Source organism: Coturnix japonica, chromosome 4 (genome assembly GCF_054131305.1).
Source record: "Coturnix japonica strain WE chromosome 4, WE-NBRP24, whole genome shotgun sequence".
NCBI lineage: Eukaryota > Metazoa > Chordata > Aves > Galliformes > Phasianidae > Coturnix > Coturnix japonica.
Window position 1 is genome coordinate 49672327 of NC_140666.1, and position 24432 is coordinate 49696758.

A 24432-nucleotide genomic window follows, 5' to 3' on the forward strand; every position below is an offset into this window, starting at 1 on the left:
CGTCAGCATAGAGATGCTTACCCCAACGTACTCCCCAAGGAGCATGTCTTTGAGCAGCACCTAAGCTGCTGCAACAGCCAAACTGACGTTAAAGGGGATACGCTCATCAGATCTTCCATAATATTACAGAGGCACGCAACGCTTCTTCAGCTCTTCATTTGTTAAACACAGAACTGCGAAGCAGCATGGTGGGGCTGAAACAGAGAGGTCTAAGGCTGGTTTTGTTCTAAGATCTTTGCTCCTGTTTCCAAACCAGAGAATGAAGATCTCTCCTTCCTCCCCTTCTAGTCTGAAGGGGACTTTCTAGGCTGAAGCTCCCCTAGACCATAATGCTCTTCACATCTACAGTTCAGCTGTAGGGGGCACGAAAGATACTGAACTACAATTGAAAGAAGGAGCCCTTGTGTCTGCAGTACCAGTCACTAATGACAGTTTCCAATTGCACTGTGAAATCCTATCTGCCAACATATCAGCGGTGTGTGCAAATATCCCACCAATGCAATGGGGCTTACAGTCATTATGCATTTAAACTCTGAAGGAATTAACTTTCCAGCTAGTGACACAAGCTGAATTCCACTTCTATTTGCTTTCTGAGTTAATGAAAAACTTTCAAACAGCCTCCAAGAATGTCAGCTTTGGGGAAATACCGAGCCATTTGCTAGCACAGCTTGCAGATAGGGAATTCTCCCAGAGACCACAACACCTCCTCTTAAGGCCAAACTTCCTAAGGAATATCTCCTGTATCAGAGCACTGCTGCTTCCATTCTACAAGAGCTGATCTCAAGAGGGATCAAGTTAACACAGGCACGGCACTGAGACAAGTATGTTCTCCTCATCAGATCTTTACCCTATTTTCCTACCCCAGAAGCAAAATATGCTTTCATACCTACCTCCTAGGGAAAAATAACTAGCAGATGCAGTTGAACGCATCTGACAATCAGATAACAATGCCACCTACAATTAGATGATAAATACATTGGAGTTGGAGGCCCTTCAACTGCTGTCATTCATTTTTGCTGGTCTGTCTGTGGTGGTAGTTACCTAGAAGATCAAGTTGTATTCTGTCGTGCAGCGAGTGAATCCATAGCCAGATAACATGCCTCTCTTTGAAATGATTTCTCCATTGCTGCTGCAGACTCAAATTCAGTCCTGGTGGCCACAAAGACAATATGATCTGAGGCTTTTTCTTTTTTTTGCATGTTGCTTCTAAAACAAATTGTGCTACATAATCTGAGGCAAAATAACTCAGAGAACCTGCTGGGTTTCAATCTGCAGGGCAACCATGTGCACACAAAGCAAGAAGGCCAGCCTTTGGAATGGGAGTTGCCTTCACTGAGCCTTCCATGATGATCTCGCACTGAGGGAAAAGAGCTGAACACCTCAACATTCACATGTGCTAAGGGCAGAGATATGTGCATCTGGTAAATATGTCCTTGCTTTATTTCTCCCACACCTGGAGCAATCTTTCTTTCCCTGGTAGTGCAGACCAGGATGAGACTTTAAGAGAATATCCACTGAATACCTGCAAAGGTAACATTACAGATATTGTTCTTAAAGGTCAACATATTTTCAGAGGTAATGCATCCTCATTGTCCTTGTTTTAGTTTTTTTACTTTGGGCAAGCTAAGAGAGCACACGATCATGGGTTTCTTACTCTTTTCGTGCACCTCTATAACACAGCGAGGTCTGCAAAGAACAAAAGACTAACTGCCAATGTTACTGTTTGATTTTTCCACTTGAGAACATACTCCCAGAGCTGCAGTATATCTCATTACATACAGGGCATTTGTATGAAGCCTGGAACAGACTTCCTGACCACATGCAGTTATTCAAGTACTTGTGATGACTTTTCCCCTCCTTGAGAACATTCACACAGGGGAGAGAGGATGTTTAAACATGGCTATTCCGGCTAAATTCCAATCTGAGACTTAAGAATTTTCAATCTCAAATCCTCTTTCTAATTTCAATGCATTACAGTACTTTCTGTAACATCCTGTCATCATTAGGCTGCAATCTCGTTTATTTTGACACCGCTGGGAATTTTGCCGCTAGGACTGGGAGTCAGATGCACTGCTGAAAAGTTCTGGCTGAGTGGTGACTTGCCAAACTGAGGTCATCAAATGCTTCCAGTAGATCCAAATATATACATATATAAATATATTAGTAAGAACGTTTTTAAGTCACTGGGAACTTGCTTCTTGTAAATGGTTACTGGAATCAGTGAACCAGGCACAAGTACAATCAACACATAGGAATTACACTAACTAGACTATACTCCCTTTACATTAGTGAAACTATGCTTTAGTTACTTGCCGTTGTCTCTCAAACAAGTAAGAAAGCACTAATAGCTAAAAAAAGAGCAAGTATGTCATACGTTCCCTGAAAGTGCAAAAGCAGATTTATTTTTTAAACAGAAAACTGACTTACACATTTTACTCTTTTTAGGACAAATTCATGTCCGTAATACAACGTAGAAACTCCAGTGCACTGATATAAGTTTGGACCTACATCCACCAAGAAGTTGATTTTGCCAAACATTCTGATCTATATGGAAGAGGTTTCACAGCAGCACAGACCAACACAGCTGCAGATGCTCAGAGCACCAACCCTGACTACCACAAAGGAGCCCCCATAAATCAGTTTGTGAGCTGCAGAACTACAGGGAAAGCATCAAGACATACCAATTGTGTTCTCTGGCCCCCTCCAAAGCTGAACGTCTGGAGGGAAATGTTCTCTCTGGAAGTGTTTTTATTTTGGATTCTCTGTTGTGCACGTTATTAACCAGGACATTAAGTCAAGTCCAAAAATAATTCCATGTTCTCTTTGTAAATCTTTTGCAAAGCATGATCTAAATAGCCTCGGGTTCATACTTCTAGTTGTCTTTCTTGCATCATGCAGGTGAGACTCCAGCTATCCTGACATCTGCAGCATTTTAGCCTAACCAGTGAATGTTTAAACCTTTAATGCTGTAACAGGAAAAGGATAAAAATCCCAATTGCTTCCTAAATGGATAGAGGCCATTTGGGCCAGAGTTAAAAGTAATCTTATACTTACACAGAGATGAAGGTCAACCGCCACAAGCAGCGCTCAGCATTCGGCGACCTCACATAACTTTGTGTGGGTGCTTCTCTGCTAAGGAAGACTGAATCATCCCTCTTCAACACAAGCTAGTTTTGCAATATGTTAATATAAGGTGGGACATTTTGTTCTTTTTTTTTTTTTTTAAATAATTGCAATGCAGTGATATTCAAGGAAGGCTTTTCTAAAGTAGTTGCATGAGTCAAAACACGCCCTGGGTAACACACCTGTAGGCTCATGGTACACAGTCGCAGAATGCTGGGACCACTGTCTGCAGCACCCTTCCTCTGCTTGCAGTGTAAATTTTGCTTCCAAAACCTGATATAATACCTAAGGATGTTTACAAATCACCCTCCAGGCTGCTCCAAACAGCCCCTCAGATGGGATGATTCACCTATGTAGGCAACCTGCTGAAGAAGCAGAACTGCTGCATTTTACAGAACCAATCATCTAGGAATCAGTCCTAGTCTCGCAGTACAGCAGCCATAGAAACTGTCAGTTTAGATGAAATCTCCAGAGGTTCTCTCTGCCTCAGTGTTCAAACAGAACAGACTGACATCTTCCCTTTCCCCAGATTAGGACTGAGGGATCCATAGATGCTTTTGTATATAGAATCACTGCTAAGTAATAGCAAAAGGTGACTATGGAAATTGTTTGCAGCCAAAAGAAAGGTACTGCTGTCAATCCACTGTTACCAGACACCAGGTCCTTCCTTCCTTTGCTCTATTCCTCCAAATCACCCCACACGCATCCACAGGCAGGATTTGTTAAGAAGTGAAGTAGGCTGCAGGGATGAGTTTAAGTTGAATAACTCTGAGGCCAAACTTCTCGCTTACCTTGAATAAAACGGGGATGGCTTTACTTTGCTTAAACTTTGCAAAAAGTCTGAAACAAAGCTTCCGACTCTTAAGAACATTTTTTACCTGAGTGATACACACCAAACTAAACACTTGCAGCTAGAAATACCAGAAAACACAGGTGAAGAAACTAAGGATACTCCATGGCAGAACATCACATTCTTTGCGCATGTGAGACAGCGAATGAATTAAACAGATTTGACAGCCCCATATGGGAACAAAAACAGAGCAGGAAGGGCTTTGTTTGTTTGTTAAAGTAAATTCATGGGATCTAACAGTTGCTTTTTGCCTATGTAAAGCTACTGCTGCGAGAGATACACAGTGATCTGAACTCTCCTTCAACACATCACCCCAAGGCACAGTCCAAGGAAAGCAGACTGCAGATGTTCAGCACATTTTCCCAAGCTGACATTACTGCAAAGACCTGTACCCCACAAAACCTGCTGCTGCTGTGTGCAAGGCCACCTGCCTGCCTTGCACCTTGGGTCACTCACCAACACCAGGAGCATCAGTATGCGAGCTACAGCTTGGCACATCCCGCAGCAATGCCAGCTTAGTGGAGGGAACAGCTGTCAGGGCACACCAGGGCTCGCAGTGGGAAAACCCATTAGCAGGATGAGGACAGGAAGCCCTTGAAGTTGTTCATGTGACATCCATGGCCGCCGCAAAGGGAGGCTGCAGAGGGCAGCAGTGCCTTGCTCTTGGCTCGCATTGCCCAGCACAGGCCGTCGCAATGAAAATGAAGCATTCACTCCATTAACCTCACTGCCGCACGGACGAGGAAACTCTCGGTTTTAAGGCCTCCCTGAAAAAGAACGGATGCTGACCGCGTGCCGGCACCATTCCCAGCCCTGTGGACTGGAAAGCTCGGGACCGTGGCCAGGGCGGACACGCGGCTTGCTGCAGGGCAGGGCGGCACGCAGAGGGGAAGCAGAGGCTCATCACAGATGGAAAGGACAAAGGAACGCTGGAAAAAGCCACTGCGTACAGGAAGAGCCAGAGGTTACAGAGCTGCTGCCACGGGATACGGGATAACAAGTGGTGCTCTCAGCTCACTGCCTGGCACCGCATCCACGAGGAGGGTGGCCTGATTTCCAGCTCTAAACATCTGGGAGGTCTTCGTTATTACTCAGTCACCTACCTCAGCAGAAGAAGAAATAAATGGACTGGGAGAAGCTGAGCCCTTCATACCCTTAGATACCTTTTAAGCATAGACAGACTATTAGATAAGCCAGTCTAGTAGTGGAAATTAGGAAATGGGTTCTTTGTCACTCCATAGAACCAAGCTTCTGTGGAGCACTGAAAGATCAGGCATTGCTCTCTGATGCACAGAAGTCCAGCCAAGACTTAAACCTCATTCTAAGAGCTGGTCAAGATGAATCACTTCAGTGCATAACTTAAAGAAGTAGCCACTAAATGAACTGCAATGCAATCCACCCAGCGCAGACCTCACCCACCACCCCACAGAAAGCAGTTTTCACAATGGTAGTAAAGGGAACGTGAATTCTGCTGAGCAGCAGGGCTGTGCAAAACTTGGATATTTTTCTTTGCAGCAGGCTGTGCCACAAATGGAGGAAAGGGCAAGATGAAGAGCTAAGCGCAGCAGTTAATCTTTACCTTTCCTCTTCGGAAACAGAAGCAGGTTAAGCACAAGAGACCCCCAAGGATGATCTCTGCTTGCATCAGACTAAATGTTTACTATAAATATTTGTGTGTGGAACCTGATCTAGAAAATAAATACGACGTTAATATAAGAGCAAAAAGTAATAGAACAAGAATGGTGACCAGTTAACATGGCAGCCTAGTGTTCAAATTGACAGAACTCAGTAAAGTTGCATCTGTCTCAGTTTTTTCTTACAGATTAAGAAACACGGAGAGTACCCAAAAAAACGTATCATACCTTCTTGCCTCTGTGTCAGATGTGGGGACACTGCAAAACCAAGGGACTCAGGCAAGGGCTGCCACCATCTGAGGGTATCACACGTGTCATCCAACTGTGCTAATTACCAAAGTACATCTCTGCATGACAGATTATATGTTTTCACACTGCAATTTAATCCGTTGAGTTACGGTGTCATCAGTCAGGCATTATTTAATTACTGTGGGATAAAAGCCTTATTAAATCTCTCCCCAGCCTTTGTCAGAGCAATGCATCTTACAAACACGACTGAATCTCCAGGGTATTTGCAAGGGAGTACTCCCTGTCTATTTATTTTAAATAACGTGTTGATATGTAATTGATGCTGTCAAAACAGAAAGAAAAAAAATTAAAAGAGCTGATGCATTAAAAAAAAATAATAAAAAAGCTGCAATCTAACAGGACTTAATGGTACTCTGAGGACATTAAATCTGCATTTTCCCAGCTCCGGTGTTGACACTCCCTGCCAAGCCCATTTGAAGCATGGTTTTATCATGGAGATACGTAGGAGTCCCATGAGATCAAAAACACTGTCGAGTGGATAATGACTTGCACGTTTCTCCTCTCCCACCATCTGCATGTGCAGACAAAGCTGTACCCAGAACACAACAGTACAACATGCACACGTATTACAGCACCTCCTCTATGAGAGCCCACTCCTCAGTAAATCTACGTGGCTTTGCAGGGACTGACAAGTAAAATGCCTGTGGGGATTCTTTAAATGTGTTTCCTTGTATGCAATTCTAACTTGGCTTTGACAAGGCTTCTAAAAGACGATCCCAAATCTGCATTTGGAGTGCACAGAGCAATTATGGCATTTTAAACAAAGGTTGAGTCAGTAATCAGAAAAATAAAACCCAAAAACATCCACAATAATCCACAGAACCACAATAAGTGGATTTGCAGGCATTTGTGGAAAAAATTCTGCTCCTGAATCCACAACAGCTGACTCTAGAGGTGCACAGAAAGAGCACAGCACTTGAGAGAAGCCACACTTGCCCACAGCTCCTGCATGGGTCACAGTTTTACATACATAAAAATCATACTGTTGGGCAAGTAATCCATTTCTCATGTGACTGTAGTTGAACAGCCAGCTTCTTTATTATTTGAAATACACTCTCTGTATAATACTTCACAGATATAAAATGTAGGAAAATTATGCATTTATTCTCAGGAAAGTAAAATTAACTACCTGAAGCACCCCAAAACAACTCACTGTTCCCATTCTTCATCCTTCCTGTAGCAAGTTCAGCAATGGAAGAGCATGAGACAGGGAGAGCCTCACATTATCTAACACTTGTAGCTAACAAACACCTGCAGTGTATCTGGCAGTACATACCATTCAAATAAATGGATGTCCAATAAATAGAATGGGAAAAAGAACTGGAACAGCTAAAAATGGCCTTCATTTCAAATATCCATCACTGCCAAAGCTACGACCCTTCTGTAGCCATCATCCAAAAGCAGAACAGATAGAAGCTGAACATACTTTTATCTATCAAGCTCTCATAATAAACTGTAGGCTGCTCTTCCTGCCTGGTTCTCTTTCACCATTTCTCAAATGCTCCTCTGCAATACTGCAAAAAAGACAGCACACAGGTGTACGTGCATCTTTTGTAAATGAGTTTTGTGCTATGATGATTCTTCTGTCTTCTGGCCTGGCTCAACTCCATATTGATAAGGAAATGAAAAGGGTATGGCCCAAATTATTGCATTTTCTGCAGCGTAAACACTCATTTTACTTGTGTTTTTGGTAGCTCAGTGTTTATTTCCATTACTTATTCTTCTCTATTCCAACCATTACACTCTCAGGCCTTGATTTTAGGGTCTGGGTTGCCTGCTGCATATTCTTTCCCCCTTGTGCACAGTTTTATGCACATAGCTAATACACTGACACTGTATGTACCTGACACTTTAAGCACTAAACTTGAGCTTTCTACTTAAGCCCACAATCCCTTGTTCTTAGGAAGCAAGATCCCTTCTCAGAGAAAGCAGTGACACGAACTGGGCTTCAGTACTCTGCCCTGAAGGACAGCCGATCCCTGTGGAGCCAGCCTCATTTGAGGGCATTTCCCCAAATTCATCAAGGTCTGCACTGAGCCAGCTCATCTCTCATCAGGCTCTACCAAAGTCCTGTCATCACCAAGAGCACTAATGGCATCACCATCCTTGATGGGCACCTTATCCCACCACACATGGGGAGCTTCCAAAGGCAAGAGGAACACACTTGCTCCTGGCCCACTGCATTGGAGGCTTGTGGCTCTCTCTCCTATAGCATCACCCCATCCTTCCCACTCCCTTCCCAAGGCCAGCAGCTCAGCAGGCTCAGTGCCAGCTCCTCCTGCCATGGTTGAGGACAATAGCACGCTCTGTGCTCTGACGGCTGAGCTGTGCCAAATGGCAGCAGATGGAGTCTTCCCCTGGGGCCCCACACTGGCAAGCTGCAAAGATCAGCCTTCCCTGGGTGCTCGCCTTCTCCCTCCTTCCCGCTGTCACATTTTCCGTCATTGCCCCTGAAAGGAGCCCTTTGCAGAGCAAATCCCTCTGCCGCCTCAGCTGCCCTGGGGCCCGCGGCCTACACAGTACACCAGGAACATCGTCTGCAGGGTACAGCCTGCTATACAACCCTCATCTCCTCCCACAGCAAGAAAGCCTGCTTGGTCAGCACAGTACCATCCAGTACTGCCCCTTGACATTATTACTTCATGAATCATCATGTAAATCGCAAGACCAGCCTCATTAAGATCTAACAGCCTAGTGCTTGTGGTTTGAAGCGTTCCTCACATACGTACATCAATCGCATGCTGCTTCTTGGTATTTCTGCCAGAGAACAGAAACTAACCACCGGCTCAACCTATGAATATCGTGGAGAGATTTGAAATGCAGCACAGAAGATCAAGATCTCCCAACTGGTCCCACCTGCTAGCTTTATAAAAGACATACTTTAATCAGCAGTGACCTCCAGAGGGAACGGCTCAAGATGTGACCCCAGAAAGAGAGACGAAGCAGTGTCATCCTGTGCAGGGACATTTGCATCCCAATGAAAGGTATCATTTTGCTGTTGGAGGGAATATGTCAGGCTAGCCTGGCTTTCACCATGCTGAATAACAAATCAGTGCCAATTACCAGTACTTTGTAACTGTGACATTGACAGATACCAAGAAGAAATTCTCTTTTTTAGCCTTAAATTTGACTGCTGTACTCAAGAAACTAAACCATCTTGTACTTGCTAGGGCTTGAAAATTTTGTTCTCTAATGCACAGCTGAAAGGGGAAAAAAATACTTAAAGTAAGCATCAATGTTCCCACAGGACCAGCAGTGGAAAAGAGGGAAGATCAAATAGCCTGCAGAGAGGCTAAATGAAGACCAAACAACTTCTGAGCCTCCTACAGCCACAGGGCAGGGGATGAGTTCAGGCAGCAACACTCAAGCACATGAAAAAAAATGAGTAAAACATCTTCAGGGTCTGCAAACCTTGGAAAGGTTTTCACTTGGATGGTATTAAGTACCAACTACTACCATATTTCAAGGATGCAGGCCTCTCTATTTCGACTTCGAGACAAACAGGCCTTGGCAAGTTTGCTACCTGCATCCTTACTCTTCCAACATTCATAGCATCAGCTCTCAGTGCACCAAGAAGTAACTCAAGATCTGCTTGCAGTCTCAGTCACAGCTTCCCTTGCACCTTTGGGCAAGTGATCCTTCCTGACATTTCCAGTGGAATACCTGCATCAGTTTGACAGCAAAGATACACACATTTTCATTTACTTAATTTTTTAACCTGCAGATGTTCTAGCTGAAAACAGTGGTGAATACTAGGATTTCATCATTATTATCACTGCAGAAGCTCATCAGACATCTGCACATGCCCTACAAATAACCACATCTTGCACAACTATTCCTCAGAGCATGCCTCAATAGCATTTCTTATTTCTTCCTATATTATTTTCATTCCTTAAATACAGATCATCCTTTAATAATCAAAATACAGAAGGTGCACACAGGCAAGTATAATAAAAACCTTATCGTCTTAAGTCAACCTTGCACGTTGACTTTAGCTGGTGGATGCCCCATTCTGTTATCAGAGAAGACAGCAAAATAATCATTACTGTAATTCACCAAGAGCAACATGAAGATTTAATAAAACTTATTCTCAGAATGCCCAAATTATCACCGCCTCTGATTTTTCCCAGTGCTACCTTTTCACTTCAGCTACCATTATTTTGGGGGGAACTTAATGCATTAGAAAGTTCAGCTTAAAACTCAAGTATGCTGCTGACAAGAAAAAAACTGAAGCCCTGCACAGGGTATTTAACACAGAAATGTGCCTATTACCTCAGTGGACTGTTTGATGTCAGTACTAGAGGGTCAAGCATGGAAGCTTAAAACAAATGAAGCTACTAGTTGTTCAGACTACCCTTGTAGTTACAAAAGTAATTATGTTTGAGACTTGAAGTTTGCGTTGACGCAGAAGTGCCAAAACACATGGTGGTTCTGGCTAATGAAAATGTGTTTCCATGATGTATCATTAATGCACATAAAGTAGACATTGCTGAATATCTAGCATAGATTCTACTTGTAGCTTTACATCTCATTCAGATCATGCACCTGGGGCTTAATTTACCTGCAGATCCGTGCAGTCCTATCAAGAGCTGTTTCTGGTTAAGCCTGTATGCTAGCAGAGATGCAGAAACTCATTACTGCTGTACCTTTTAAAACAGGGTAGGAATAAACAGTGTCCTCAGATGTAACTTCTATGACACAAGCTACATCTTCCCTAAATGCAGATCTGGCATACAGATATATCAATAGTGAAGATACATACCACAAACCTGACACTGAATTTTGCTTTTATGTCACATAAACTTTTAAAGATATCAATGCCATTATGTCCCAAACTCTTCACAGTGACACGAGTGGACTGCACATAGAAGCTTACCCAAATATACTTTAATGCTAAATTCACCTATGAAACAAGTACATCAGATCACACGCATCATGTGTTGAGCAGCAATAGACATAAGCAGTCTGCTTCTGAAGTAGAAACAGCAATTGAAAATCTTTTTTTTCCAACTTTTATTGTATATATCCACATTTCAGTCACAGAATAGTGATGTAAAGAACCTGCACACGTTCAGAGCAGTTGTGCAGTATTCTGCTATATGAAATTAATGCCATTGAGAATAGATGATTGAAAATTAAGTGGCATTACTTTGCAGCAAAGTCCATGACATCTGCAAGCATTCAGAAGCCTTCAGAAGTGCTTCATCCATCACTAGTTTCCAAAATAGATCTTAACAAGTCAATAGCATTCAGAAAACACACAATAGTACTACCACTGCTATTGTAAATACACATGCTTTTAACCTATAATCTGTACTCTCAAAGATAAAAAGGAATTGAGATAGCAGGCTCCATATACACAGACTTGTGACAGCTCATGTTTTAGTAGCTTCAGATTTAAGCACCCAAGCCATAAGAGTGCAGTAACTTGACTATTCTTCTCATACTGCACGCTTCAGAAAAGACATTTAGGAAGGAAGGGCTCTTTTTCCTCTTTTAAACAGGCTTTTCATCTAGATTTAATTCCTTTGGCTTTAAAAGCAGATGGGACAAACTCAGTGCCTTCCCCCAGCAGTGCTCAGTAGTCATGACAACAGAGGCAGGAAAAAAAGCATAGCTAAAAGGTATATTATATGCACTGACCTGTAGGTAACCGAGTTAGACATTAGCAGATTTTATGATGCCAGCACAACAGCTTGACAGCATGACCCACTATCTCATTTCACAGGTCTGTAGGATCAGGGATGTTTTGGTTTTCAATTGTGAGCACAACACATATCCCTGCATCACAATAGTTGCTGCTCAGGATAAAAGTATATTGCCCTGGAACTAACACTGTTAACCTTTGCTGGCTTTACTTCATTGGCTCACTGACTCCACAGATTTCCAAGGGTCAGCTAAAAAAGCTGCAGCTTGAGTTTGGTACAGCTTCCTCTGAAGGCCATAAGCAAGACAAAGCATGGTAATGCGTACGCGCACAGAGAGGTGGCTCCCTACCAAATACATATTCAAGAAATTGCTGCATTAATAAGGACAGCAACATATTCAGATCTTCAATAGGGTGTGAATAGCTTGTGTCCCTTTGATTAAACTGCCTCCCAGCTCCCTCTAAAAAGATATCAGAGGCGCAATTAGCTCAGCCAGCATCACCAGCAGTGTCCTTGAGGTCCTGTGCTCTTGACAGCTAATGAAGAGGCACTGTTGGCTGTCTGCACACTCTGGGGGAGGCATCCATCTTGGTGGCAGTACCAATTAAATCCAACAGTGTCATAGCAGGAGGAGACAGGAATCCAGTGCAGGGAACAAGTCAGAGCCGACCGCTTTTAGACTCAGTCTGAGTTTTGTACCCTGCAGAGAAGGGAATCAATCCGGCACTAGCCAGTTTTGTGGTGAAGAAAACACAGATCATCTGTGCAACAGAAATTGCAGTGAGAATTCCTCTCTGCACACAAATAGTTTTCTCCTGAAGCCAGATAGAGAGAATTTGATCTGTGCATTGTGTGCCTAACATTTTCTGTGCCTTCAGGAAAGTTATCCACAGTACACAGGGATGTATCCTCACACTGGACATGGCATTTAATCCTAAGATGAGGCAGGGAATTCTAGCCTCTTATTTCTTAAAAGGCTGCATATCTTCAGTGAGGTGGGTGAAGGAGATGGAATGGCCTTACATTGCACCTGGGGACATTCAGGCTGGATATCAGGAAAAAATCCTTTTCAGAAAGAATGGTGAGGACCGACATAGGCTACACAGGGGGTAATTTGGTAACCGTCTGGATGTGGCCCTGAAGGGCACATGGACATGGTAGGGATAGGTTGACCATTGGATTTGATGGTCTTAGTGGTCTTCTCCAAACTTATGACCCCTATGATTATGAGAAATAACTCACTTCCCAAATATCAAAGCTCATAACCCTCTAAAGTATTTCCATCTTGGAGACATGAGGATGCAGCGTGACTGACAAAATGCAATCTCATCTAAAAATGTTGCCTCTTTAATGCCTCCATGTAGAGTCCAACCTTTATTATCTCACAAAAATTCTGTTGTATTACCTCTGGAACTGTCAAGTATTTACATCAGAAGAGAATAGTACTGAAACAGAGGTTGCAGGAAGCGTTTTTGCGATACAGTTAACTAAAACAAATTTTGAAGTGTCTTATTAACAGCAGCATGTCTTAAAAACATCAGCATCAGATCTGGACACAACATTCGGCCTTTAAAGAACTGCTTCCTTCTCATACACATTACAGAAGGAGACTGTATAATGCTTTCAAAGCATTCAAATATATGCATTGCACATCAACAAAGACAGTCAAAATCAATAACCAACCTAACCTACATGAGAGCACTGCAAAGAAAATTGCTTATTTGTTCAAGAAAAAACAACATTCATTTGTAATGCCTGTTTTGTCTTACTCGTATGTCCCTTAGGAAAAACAAAAACAAGTGAACTTGTGAAATCTACACATTCTAGTCCTTGATGAACTCTCGATAAAACAAAGTAGCAAGAAACATCATCTTCTCCAGCCTTCCCCATTGCAGCTGCTTAAGAACTCATGGTGAAATCCTCAAAGGGCTTAACTTGCCAAACCCCATATCAACAAGGAGCCAGAGAGTTTTTAAATGACTTTACAGTGCACCAGCAGATGCATATTTTCTCATACCTCCCATTGCACTGGTGGAGGCTGAGGGGCCTATTTACCAACAGTGAGCTCAGGGATGGACTCATGGAACACAGCTCTCTCTTGCCAACTGTCAGCCACAAGCACAAACCTAAGCCATCTAAGATGACTCAAATAGAAAACAGATATTCTATATAAATGAAACAGCATTTGGAACTGGGGATAAAAAACACACAAGAAAAACCAAACCAAAAAAACCCAGCAGCCATTAACTTTGAAGAATGAAAACCTGCTGCAGCAGTAGAAGCAAAAAAGTTTGTTACCCAACCTTTCACATAAAGGAAGCTTTAACAAAAACTTGAGAACCACTTCACGCTCTCTACCAGAGCACTCAGTCTGCAGAACACTTCATTTGCCAGATGGTATGCAATTAAAAGAAAAATAGAAGATGACAGAAAGGAAGAAAAAAGGCCTGTGGACACCTCTTTTTTCTGACTAATAAAAAAATCATCTTAATGATTTCAGATTTCTGGAATTAATATTTCACTCCCTTGCAGAGATTCTCCCATAAAGCTCCGTGCTTTGGAGAAATGCTCTGAATTCAAAGACTTTCCAAGTCTACAAAGTACACCTAGAAACCCGATGAAATAGCGCTCACTGCTCTGAGAAAGCACAGCATGAAGAATCTCATGCCAGAAGAGCGAGACTCAGACACACTGTGAGCAGCAGCAGCAGCTCAAGTTTTCCAAAATAACCTCAAACCACTTAGCAGGGCACTCTCCATAGTAGCGGCTGCTGGAAGCACTTCTCTAACTCCAATTTGCGAAGCCTAGTGCAGATTTCTAAGTTACCTGAAAATAATTCTTACAAGGGAAGCTGAGATGTAAAAGCGGCTGAATGCTTGAACAGTATCACTGGGAAGAATACCATCAGTGTCAAAACTGAGCCCTGAAGCAGACTTGCACATGGCAGTCTGCTAAAACTGGTTTTGTTTCATGTTCTGTCCAGTTAAAGCATTTGAAAAAGTAGCCAAAATATTTTAAGCCCATATGCCCCATTTTAATTTATATCCAATATTTCCTTCCACTTGAAGAAGCAGAAGTTGTTGCGGCAATCTGTTAGGCCCGTTTTCAATTAGTACCACAAAGGGAACTAACACCTTGCTCCCCATCCCCATGGAGAAACTCAGACTGCTTTCTGAAAGTCCATACATGTGGGAACTGTGAAGAGTTCATCTACACAATAATGGAAGTGGTGCAATGTTCTCCATTAACATACTTTAACTTAGCTTCCTCACTTTATATGCCATAGCAAGCTTACATGCTGCCATAGTGATGTCAGCATCTAAGCATAAGCATTTTTCTCTGGAGTTCCTTAGTCTTATTCGGGCAACTGATTCCCCTATCTGTCCCCAGTCAAGTGACTTTGTAACTCAGCACTACCAAATACAAATTTATCCACATGCTGAACAAGTCTCAGAGGTTCCTACATGCAGCCTTGGAAAGCCAGTGTCCCTCACAACAAGGCTCTCCATGCTGCTCTCACCCAGTGTGCCTTCAGATAACAGCACCTGGGAACCCAGAGAACCCCAAAGTACACTCAGTTTTGTGTGAAAACCCACAGGGAAGGCTGAGCTCCCTACACCTCTTAAGGATAGACTTGAGTTTTATAAAGCACCTCCTCCTAAGTACAACAGGGACTTCTCATTTCCATTCCATGAAGGCACTCACTATTGAATTCCTACTCAGGAGCCATCTCCAAAACCTAAAAAAAAACCACTGCTCTGAGCAGAAGAGGCTATTAGTCATTAGTCTCCTCGTGGTCACATGGACCCTGGAGCAGAACAGGAAGCAGCTCCACTCCTGTAAAACAACCTCATCAGTACAGAAAAGAAGGGGAAAAAAACAGTGGAACAACTTCAAGCATTAAACAATGCCATGACTTAAGGAATGAACAGAATGTTTTGAACATGCAAATTCTATTCTCTATACTCTATTGTGATTACAATTACCAACCAAACTGCAAGATGTTTGTCTCCACACATTCATTTCTTTCATTCATCCTCAGACACAGCCAAGTACAGAGAACCAGTTTCACAGTATAAACCAACTCCCACATACATTCCCAAAATAATCTGCATGTATTACCAACAAACACACACACAAGTTTTCAGGCTGCCCCCAGATGCGGCAGACAAAAAGAGGACTTGTCAGTGCTGCTTATGGGATTACAGAACATAGTTCCAAGAAGGGAGCGAGCCTCAGCACTGTACATTTCACACAAGGTGCAGTCAGGCTGACACAATTAAAAACCCTGCAAACACATCTTGCTGCTGTGTAGCTGTTCTCTCATACAAAAGTGATCAAAGGTTAAGGAAAACCTTGTCTGCAACATATTTTTCTCGATTACATCCAATAAACTACATCCAGTTGTCGGAGCCTGCCTCTAAAACTGGCTTTTATGAGTCAGTACAAGCATCCTGGTGACAAACAGCTCTGTTGGAAAATGCTGACACTGCTGGCCTTAAGGAGCAATGGTGACAACGACAGGAGGAAAACTTGTTTCATCTTCATTTGACATCTGCTGACAACATTCCCACAGGCACTGATCTGCCTTCCTGCTCAGCCCAGGTCTCAATTTCATTTTCAGCTCCCCTAAAGCAAACTTTTTTCCTCATGGCATCAGGAGTACTGCTCCAGTATCAGTTGCTACTGCTGCACATTAATTAGCAAGGGGTGAACAATACTGGTACTACCATAAACACACTCGAACTCATACTCAGGACTAAGCTAACAAAACCAAAAAACCCTACTAGGTAAATACTGATGGCAGCCTGCATTCCAATTAATTTAACCTGAAAACATGACCTGATAAAGCACTCCCTTCAATTGAAAATAACTCTTAGTTTTCAGTGGAAACAAGATTTTAACCAATACTAGACATGCAAAGTTACCAACAAGTTTAACTCAGTACATGTAAAAGAACCTAGTTTTAAAGATGATCAACTCAGGCTGGAGAGAGAGCTAAGGAAACCTCACAGATATACCATGCTTGTTTACTTGGCATACTTACCCTTCATTGCACATAACTTTCATGAACAAATTCCTCACTAAATATATAAAAAGAAAAATAAAGGCACTCTGTATTGAGCTGCGTCTGCAAATTCCGCTTAGCTCTACTCCTCCTCACTTTCTGAGCAACTGATCTCTCCATTCTGGAAAGCTATTTCATGCTATTTGCGCTTCTACAGTATATAAAAGTCGCCATGCTTTGGTCAGGACAGCCAAGCTTGCAATTTTACATTCCCCAGTTTAAAAGCAAGATCACAAAGACTTGTTTCCATAAATGTTATCCTCAATTTATCCTTTTAAATAGCCACAACTGGAAAGTACACTAACACGTAATGTGAGGATTAAGAGAATATATTGAATAAACACAGGAATCTAACCAGATGTGGAGACCCCTCACAAATTGCTCCAATAATATACACAGCTCAGGATTACCACTCAGTTGGCAGAACAACATTCTTTAGACAAATACACCCCCAGAAAAACACAAAACAAAGCAAAAATAAGATAAAAACCCCAACACATGTTAAAAACAAGTTTAGGGTTTCAAAGCAGCAATGTCTGGTGGTGTTCAGTCAATTCAACCACCCACGGGGACAAGGCAGCAATAAATACCAAGTGATGGCACCAATGCTATCAGCAAATATGCAGTAGTGAGAAGCTGATTGTGCCAAGTTACTGATCCCTCTGTTACCACTGAAGGCTCCATTCTGTAACAACCAGCTCTACTTCAAATAATCACAAAACCCATTCGTACTGTCAGTATTCTGCTCAGTGCCACAGCCCCAGCTGCAGAGCAATCATAGTTTACATTGACAAATAAATACCACGTTGTTTTCCTGCATTGCCCAGAGGTATGCAGGGGAGGAAAAAAAAAAAAAATGAATGAAAGTATTAACAAATTAACCAATTTTTTTCCTTTAATTGAATCATTAATCACCTTCAGCTTCTGTTCTGGCTGAACAGATGTGGCCATTCGTCACTGCGAACACAACCGCAAAGTCTTTATAAGGGAGCAGAATATCCTACCTGGAACAACTTCAAAAAGGAACTTTCCTGGACTCTCTTCATTGCAGGGGTGCTCAATTACTCTGTTGCCAGGCAGAAAGATAGCACCCTAAGGGAGAAAACAACATCACATACAGGATCAGAACTGCTGCCTTGCTTGTGATAGACGAATGCTCCTTTTTGTTGTGACTGGGGGACATATGCGTGCGCTGCTGCTCCTGGGCAGCTAATTTCCAAAGACTGAGGGGAGATAAAGCCAACAATCATAGATCACCTTCATTAACTAAGATGTCCGATAATGGCTTTAGTTTTTTTTCCCCATCTCTTTGGTTTTTGATACTGTGCAGATTTCTACTAATTACGTTCGTGCTGCAGGGCTATTTCTAATACCTTGCACTCATTTCTATGACCTTCCCTAAAGAACAGAAGTATTTACAATTACTGGAATAAGAAGATTAAATTAAAAGAGAAAAAAAGTACTCTTTTCACCAAAGAGCACTCCCTGCAACCTCACAACACCTTTCACTGAGAGCAGGGGAAACTGAGGCTGTGTTGGCAGCAGCCACTCACCTCTCACTCTATGTACAGTTGTGTTCTAAAGTCAGTAGGCAGGCAGGCCCAGCAGCTCACCTCAAAGACATTTTCCCTCACTCCTGCCCCCAGCATTTACTCTAGAGCAACTTTCAGCAGCTCAGAAGCTTGTGCCCATGAATACAGAAAATACACTTTGGGTAATTACACACCATGCTATTCAATTAAACAAAAACATTAAATTAACACCTAGCCAGCAGCACTGTAAACACAAATCAATTTATGAGACAGTAAATGAAAACTGCACTTAACTTGGCTGCACAGTCATTAGCAGCACACATGCTGTGGTCTCAATACAATGGGATGTGATTCTTTCCCATTCTTTGATGCAAAACCCTTTCAGTATTCACAGCAACTTGTCACAATAACAGATTTTTGAGAACACAAGAAAAAAGTCAAAACATTTGCAACTTCATCTCCTCCATTTCACAAACGTAACATTTCATATACTGAAAGGTGAAACCTAAATCCCATATGACATCCAAACTAATATGAAGGGATCCCAAACAGCAATGCCATATAGGGTATCATTGTGATTTCGAAAGAAAGCATATAAAAAAAGAGTAAAATAGATCAAGTTATCATTTGAGTATATCTATTACTGGAAATATCAAAGCATGTGAAATACACTCAACATGTGTGTGTGTGTTTGTATATAAATATATATACACACAGTTTTTAATTAAGAAATAATTGTTTGAACAACCTGCACCTGGATGCAACAGACAAGCGAGGAAAGCCTAAGAGAGTTCTCTCACTTCTCTGTCTGCTTTCACACCCATCTATCTACCTTCCCCATGCAGCACTACCCCCAATGTAGAAGCATCAGCCCCAACCTTACTGCTTTGATAAACCAAGTGGTGCAGCCTGGCACAGTGTTGTGAAGGTTCAGCCAGCTAAAATTTGTTTTTTCTCCTTTAGGTCTTCCTATATCGAAGAAAACAAACAGCTCTGAAGCCTTAGACATTGTGCAGGATGCTCATTTGCACATAAAATATGAAGGTGGTTTCCAGAGGAAAAACAATGTTGTGACTTGGGTATTAGTGCATGTAAGCATTTCAAAATTAGCAAGTTTCACATAAAGCTCAGCATATCATTCTAATCAGCTGAACACCTCACAGTACAGACTATAACACTCAAGACACAGCTCAGCAGATGAGCCCAGGGTGGTGGCGCAGTCACTGTGCCTGGATACATTTGAGAACCACAGAGATGCAGCTCTGAGGGATGTGGTGGGATTATGGGGGCTGGATTGAGTGCTTTTTAGATATCTCTTCCAACCTTAAAGATTCTGTGGTTCTTCCTCCATGGGAAACCTCCAAGGAATTTTCTAGTAACTTATCCACTGTCTGTTAACACAGAGGATCTTCACAAAGCTTATTTCTTGTTGCCTGATGCTGGAGGTTGGTTAACCACATCAGAGAAGTGCAGCGATGGTTTGACACCAAAATTGAAGGGTTTTATACCTGCTACAGTCCCACAGCTCTCATCTGTTGGTTAATTTGTTGCAATTACTTGGTAATAATATTACAGTAGAGTAGCTACTGCAACCAAGCTTCAAAGCTTTTAACCACTCAAGTCAAGCAAATGCTCTTACTGCTCACTGCCAGCAACACTCTGAATGTACCATAATTCTCCAGTTTAAGTGAGAAGCAGTTCTATAGGGTGATATTCTCCATGCGCACCATGGGTTTCAAGTCTCTTTGGCACACATTACGTAATGAAAAAAGTTTTACTGAATAAGAATGTTCTGAACCGTCACTGTAAAAATGTACAGAATGTCAGACTTCTTTTACACATGACATCATGATACCAATAGCAAGTTACAATTACTGTAAGAGAAGGAAGGAACCAGATGTTCTCCGCGTATGATAGGTTTTTATAGCAGATAAGCAAACCAATCTCTGGCAGTAGTACTATTACTGTAGGTGATGCAGCCACTGCCCTGCAGCTGTTGCAGCCATTTACAGTTTTGCACATGCTCTGAGAAAAAAACACAAGTGCTGTTGTACTTAAGGCATGCAGAAGGGGATGTGGGTGGAAGGGGGGAAATGTAACACACCAGGAACAAACGCAGGCAGGGACAGAGAAAGTGCAAAAGAGTTGGTTGAATAAAATTCTGTCAGTAGTCAACATGCATTCTTCTGGCATAAATTCCATTGTGTTTGACATTTTCTCCTCCCACTATGTTAATACATTATTCCGGCTTGTTTCTGTTGAAGAATGAGAATTGCCATTTAGATCCCAGAAATTGCCCTAAAGAATTGAAAAGACCTTTCCTTCACTCAAAGTTAAAAATCTGAGCTCGTTGCTTAAGTTTCTAATTGAGAAGCAAAGTGTCTTCTGAATGTATTGATACAGCATGTACTGTCAGCTTAGAAATGAGCATCAAAACACCTAACAGAGAGCTGTCAGTCCTACCAGGATACAATTATGGTATTTTCGAAGATACTTTTACCTTTCTCTCCTGCCACATATTTCACTTCATGGTTCAGTGCCTCAGAGACATTTTTCCTCAAGAATGAAACAATCTTGCCTCGAGCAACCACTAGAAAACCTCCGTTTTGTTCCCCAAGAGAAAGAAAGCTCTCACGAAATAAAGATGTAACCCCACAGAAAACTACATTTGCCTCAAAACAGAGCCTCATGCACACTGTGCCTCTGGAGTTTATTTCTACTCTAAGGGCAAGAGAGATGAGCGGCCATTTCCTGACTATATCTCAAACACTGGGAATTATTACAAGCTTTCTCCTCTTTCTACATTTACTTCTCAGCAATGACTGCACCCTTACTGCTGAACACAAACCTTGACATGCTGTCTTCCCATCTCTAAATTCCACCTGCTACCCTAAGTGGTTTCAGACAGATCATGGATTAGTATGAAGCAGCTTTCCAACCCAAAGCAGATTTTCTGCAGCATCTAGATAAGCTTTAGCACCTATACTTTACCCACCCTGTCTCAGCTTCTCCTTAATCAATGAGCTTATTCAATCATACATCACCAGCTTCTGTGAGAAACACAGTTCCTCCTGCAGCAATTTGTTTTTCCTTCCCAGGCTCATCACTGAGGAGTATGAGGCAATGGGTAGGGAGGTGGGGGTGACCCAGGTCACAACTAATATGCCCACTCCCACTTGATGGGTAATTAGGACCAAGTTTAAGGACACAGGAGTTCATGCTAAGCTCATTCCCCTGCATGTAATTAGATGTATGCATGAAAGCTTCAATCAAATTCAGTTTCATTATGTTCATTAGATTTTGCTTTATGGACAACAGTATGACTGGATGTTAAGGAACTACTGTAGAGGACAGACGGTTAATTATGGAAAAGTCTTGCCTCTGGTAGATCCTTCCTGCTAGTAGAAACCTGGCTTACTATCAGATAGAGCCATTCTCTCGCTGTTTGTTTTACCACCAAAGAAAAATGCCAGTGAGCCACCATGCTTCTCTTGCTTCAGAACAGTGAGGATCAAGGCTTGTTATACAGACCTTGTTTGCAAAGAAAATGTACTGATTTCGAGTATTAATGTTAATTATTATTAACATAGGCCAAATGAATGATTTTACTGCCTAATTTGCTCTTACCTGGCAGGAGAAAAATTTCAAGTGTGGCTTCACATGTATATGTGAAGCTCTCCAGTGACAGCCTTGACAGAAACAGCAGCACTGAGAGATAATGCAGCATATGTGATTGAGGAGGTTAAAACCAAGTCAAGTCATTATATAATGAGCCAACTATTTTTCAGGATAGGATTCAGAGGCAGAAAAACAAAAAAAGAGGGGATGCTTTAAAATTGAATTTTCTATGCCATCTTAATTTATCTTATTTTGAAAGGGTGGGGAATCAGTTATCACTGCATGCAAGGGTAAAGGGGAGATAAATTATTCTCTCTCCTTGGCTGAACGCCCACAGTTGACTGAAAGCATCACATCCACAAAGAAAAACATTAAGAATTACCAGGACACTCCTGATCATTAAGTGCTTTGTTAGGGCTCATACTGAATTATTCCTTCACACTGTGGGAGGATTAATTTAGAGGGAAAACAACCTAAGAATCTGTCGAAATACTGCAATACCTTGTCAGAAAATAAAATAAAATGAACCACTGCATCATTACTTCTCAGCACTGATTGCACCCTTACTGCTGAAAACAAACCTTAACAAGAGATTGTCAAGACCTGTCTCACTGCAAGAAGTACTAGATGAGAATCAGAGAGCACCAACAAGGGAAAACGCTACCCAGGGAGGCAGAAGAGCATTTTGGGGACACTGTGCAATCACACTGGTTCAGCACTAGGAGAAAGCTACTTTCCGTGCCACTTACAGTTACGCTAACAAACACTGCCAAGAAAGCTATAGCAAAACAGTGACTAAAACCATGGTCAAGCACACCCTGCAGTGAGGTCAAAGTACTGCTGGCCCTCGGAAATAATTTAACACCTTCAAGATTCTCTCATCTAGGAGCACTATCCTTTTCTCATCATTGCTCTTCAGTGCTCCTTTTTGGCTTAGCTCACATTAACAGCCTTTCTTATGGTAACTCATACTACTCTGTTCCTGTAAAGCTTACTCAAAAGACAAGAATGCAATATCTAAACTGAAAAAAAAAAAAAAAAAAGAAAAAGAAAAAAAGAGATTAACTATACAGAAAATACCCATTGCATAGATCCAGTATGAATAGGACAAGAAACAGGAAGCAGCCAAAGGCACAGTATGGGGTCTGTCAGGTCTTCAGCCCCACAGTCGTCCAAAGGCACAGCAAGGCATGTATCTATGATTCAGATTAGTTCATTTGGGTTTTGTTTGTTTTATGGATGTCCATGCAGACTTCAAGAAGTGAAATTATTTGCAACTGCAACATGCACAGCTCACTTCCAAGAATGCTACATGCTGCCATGCCTTCAGCTTGTGGAAGAAGTGCTTTCAGGTCAGTAAGTAATAGAGGTTGAAATTGCAACAGATTACCTCATTAAAATTTTACAACAAGTGTTAAGAAAGGCAGCAGAGACTTGAAAATGAGAACATGATCCCACTGACCCCATTCCTTCTCTCTTCTCTGCAAATATCCTTGTTTCCTTTAGACTACCAAAAACATTCCAGTGCAGTTTATCTACCCTATATGAGTTATCATTTTTCAGTTTTCCATTAAAAGAACAAACTACAATTTCACATGAAAAAAAAATAAAAATACTAGGGCTTAACAGCAAGAGTACTCCTTCTCTTGCAGGTTTTCTTTGGACTGTTGTTTTTTTGATTTTTGGGTTTTTTATAAGCCTACACTGCTTGCTGTTTTTACATCTATATGTTCTTCATGTTGTCTATATCATAAATGCTTTATAAGCACGGCTTAGATACTGCAACTGCTACACAGACAACTTACACAACTCATCTGGCTTCCTAGCATCTGGTATATGGTGCTCAGTTGGCCGTTGTCTAAGGAAGGACAAAATTAGCAACAAATCTATCTCAGGGAGCCAGGGGTTGTTTTCTCTGTATTATTCAAGCAACATAACCTGATACACTTACAACTTCTCATGCAGTACAATCTGTGTATTATTATAGAATGGCCAGGGTTGAAAAGGAACACAATGATCATTTACTTTCAACCCCCCTGCTATGTACAGGGCTGCCAACCATTAGACCAGGCTGCCCAGAGCCACATCCAGCCTGGCCTTGAATGCCTCCAGGAATAGGGCATCGACAGCCTCTTTGGGCAACCTGTTCCAGTGTGTGTCATCATCCTCTGGGTGAAAAACTTCTTCCTAATATCTAAACCTCCCTGTCCCAGTTGCATCTTGTGAATTGTTTACTTCTCAGGTTACCTAGAATTCAGGGTCTAATTTTTCTACTCTGCAATTAGGGAGTTACTGCATGGTGCTGAAGTGGAATTTGACTTAATGCTTTCTTATTTGGAAAGGAAGGGAAGGAAGAGCTTTACAAACCAGGGCTTTGCAGGTTTAAGAATACATTTTCCATCACACTTACATCAGCTCATTAACACAAACACTTCATATGTTTTTCAAAGAGAATGCTTATATAACCAGCTACATCAGAAGCAAGACATATCTCCTAATTTCAGTAGTTTCAAAACCAGCATTAAGTTGAGCAGAAGCTGGTTTACACGAAGCAGCACACACCAACGGGCTGCAGAAGACCTGAGCCCTTCAACCCAATGGGACATCCCCACAGCTCTAGATAGATAAATATAAAACTGTGAGGAAAATG

The 24432-nt window shown here is 41.9% G+C and overlaps 1 protein-coding gene across 4 annotated transcripts in view; it reads right to left on the minus strand.

Moving 5' to 3' along the window:
* Window positions 1-24432, minus strand: part of ARHGAP24 (Rho GTPase activating protein 24) — a 184033-nt gene that overhangs the window by 77083 nt on the left and 82518 nt on the right. For all 4 annotated transcript variants that reach the window (XM_085546765.1, XM_085546764.1, XM_015861771.3 and 1 more), the window contains exon 3: window positions 17637-17724. In XM_085546765.1, the coding sequence (XP_085402891.1) occupies window positions 17637-17724 (88 nt within the window). The remainder of the gene's footprint in view (window positions 1-17636; window positions 17725-24432) is intronic.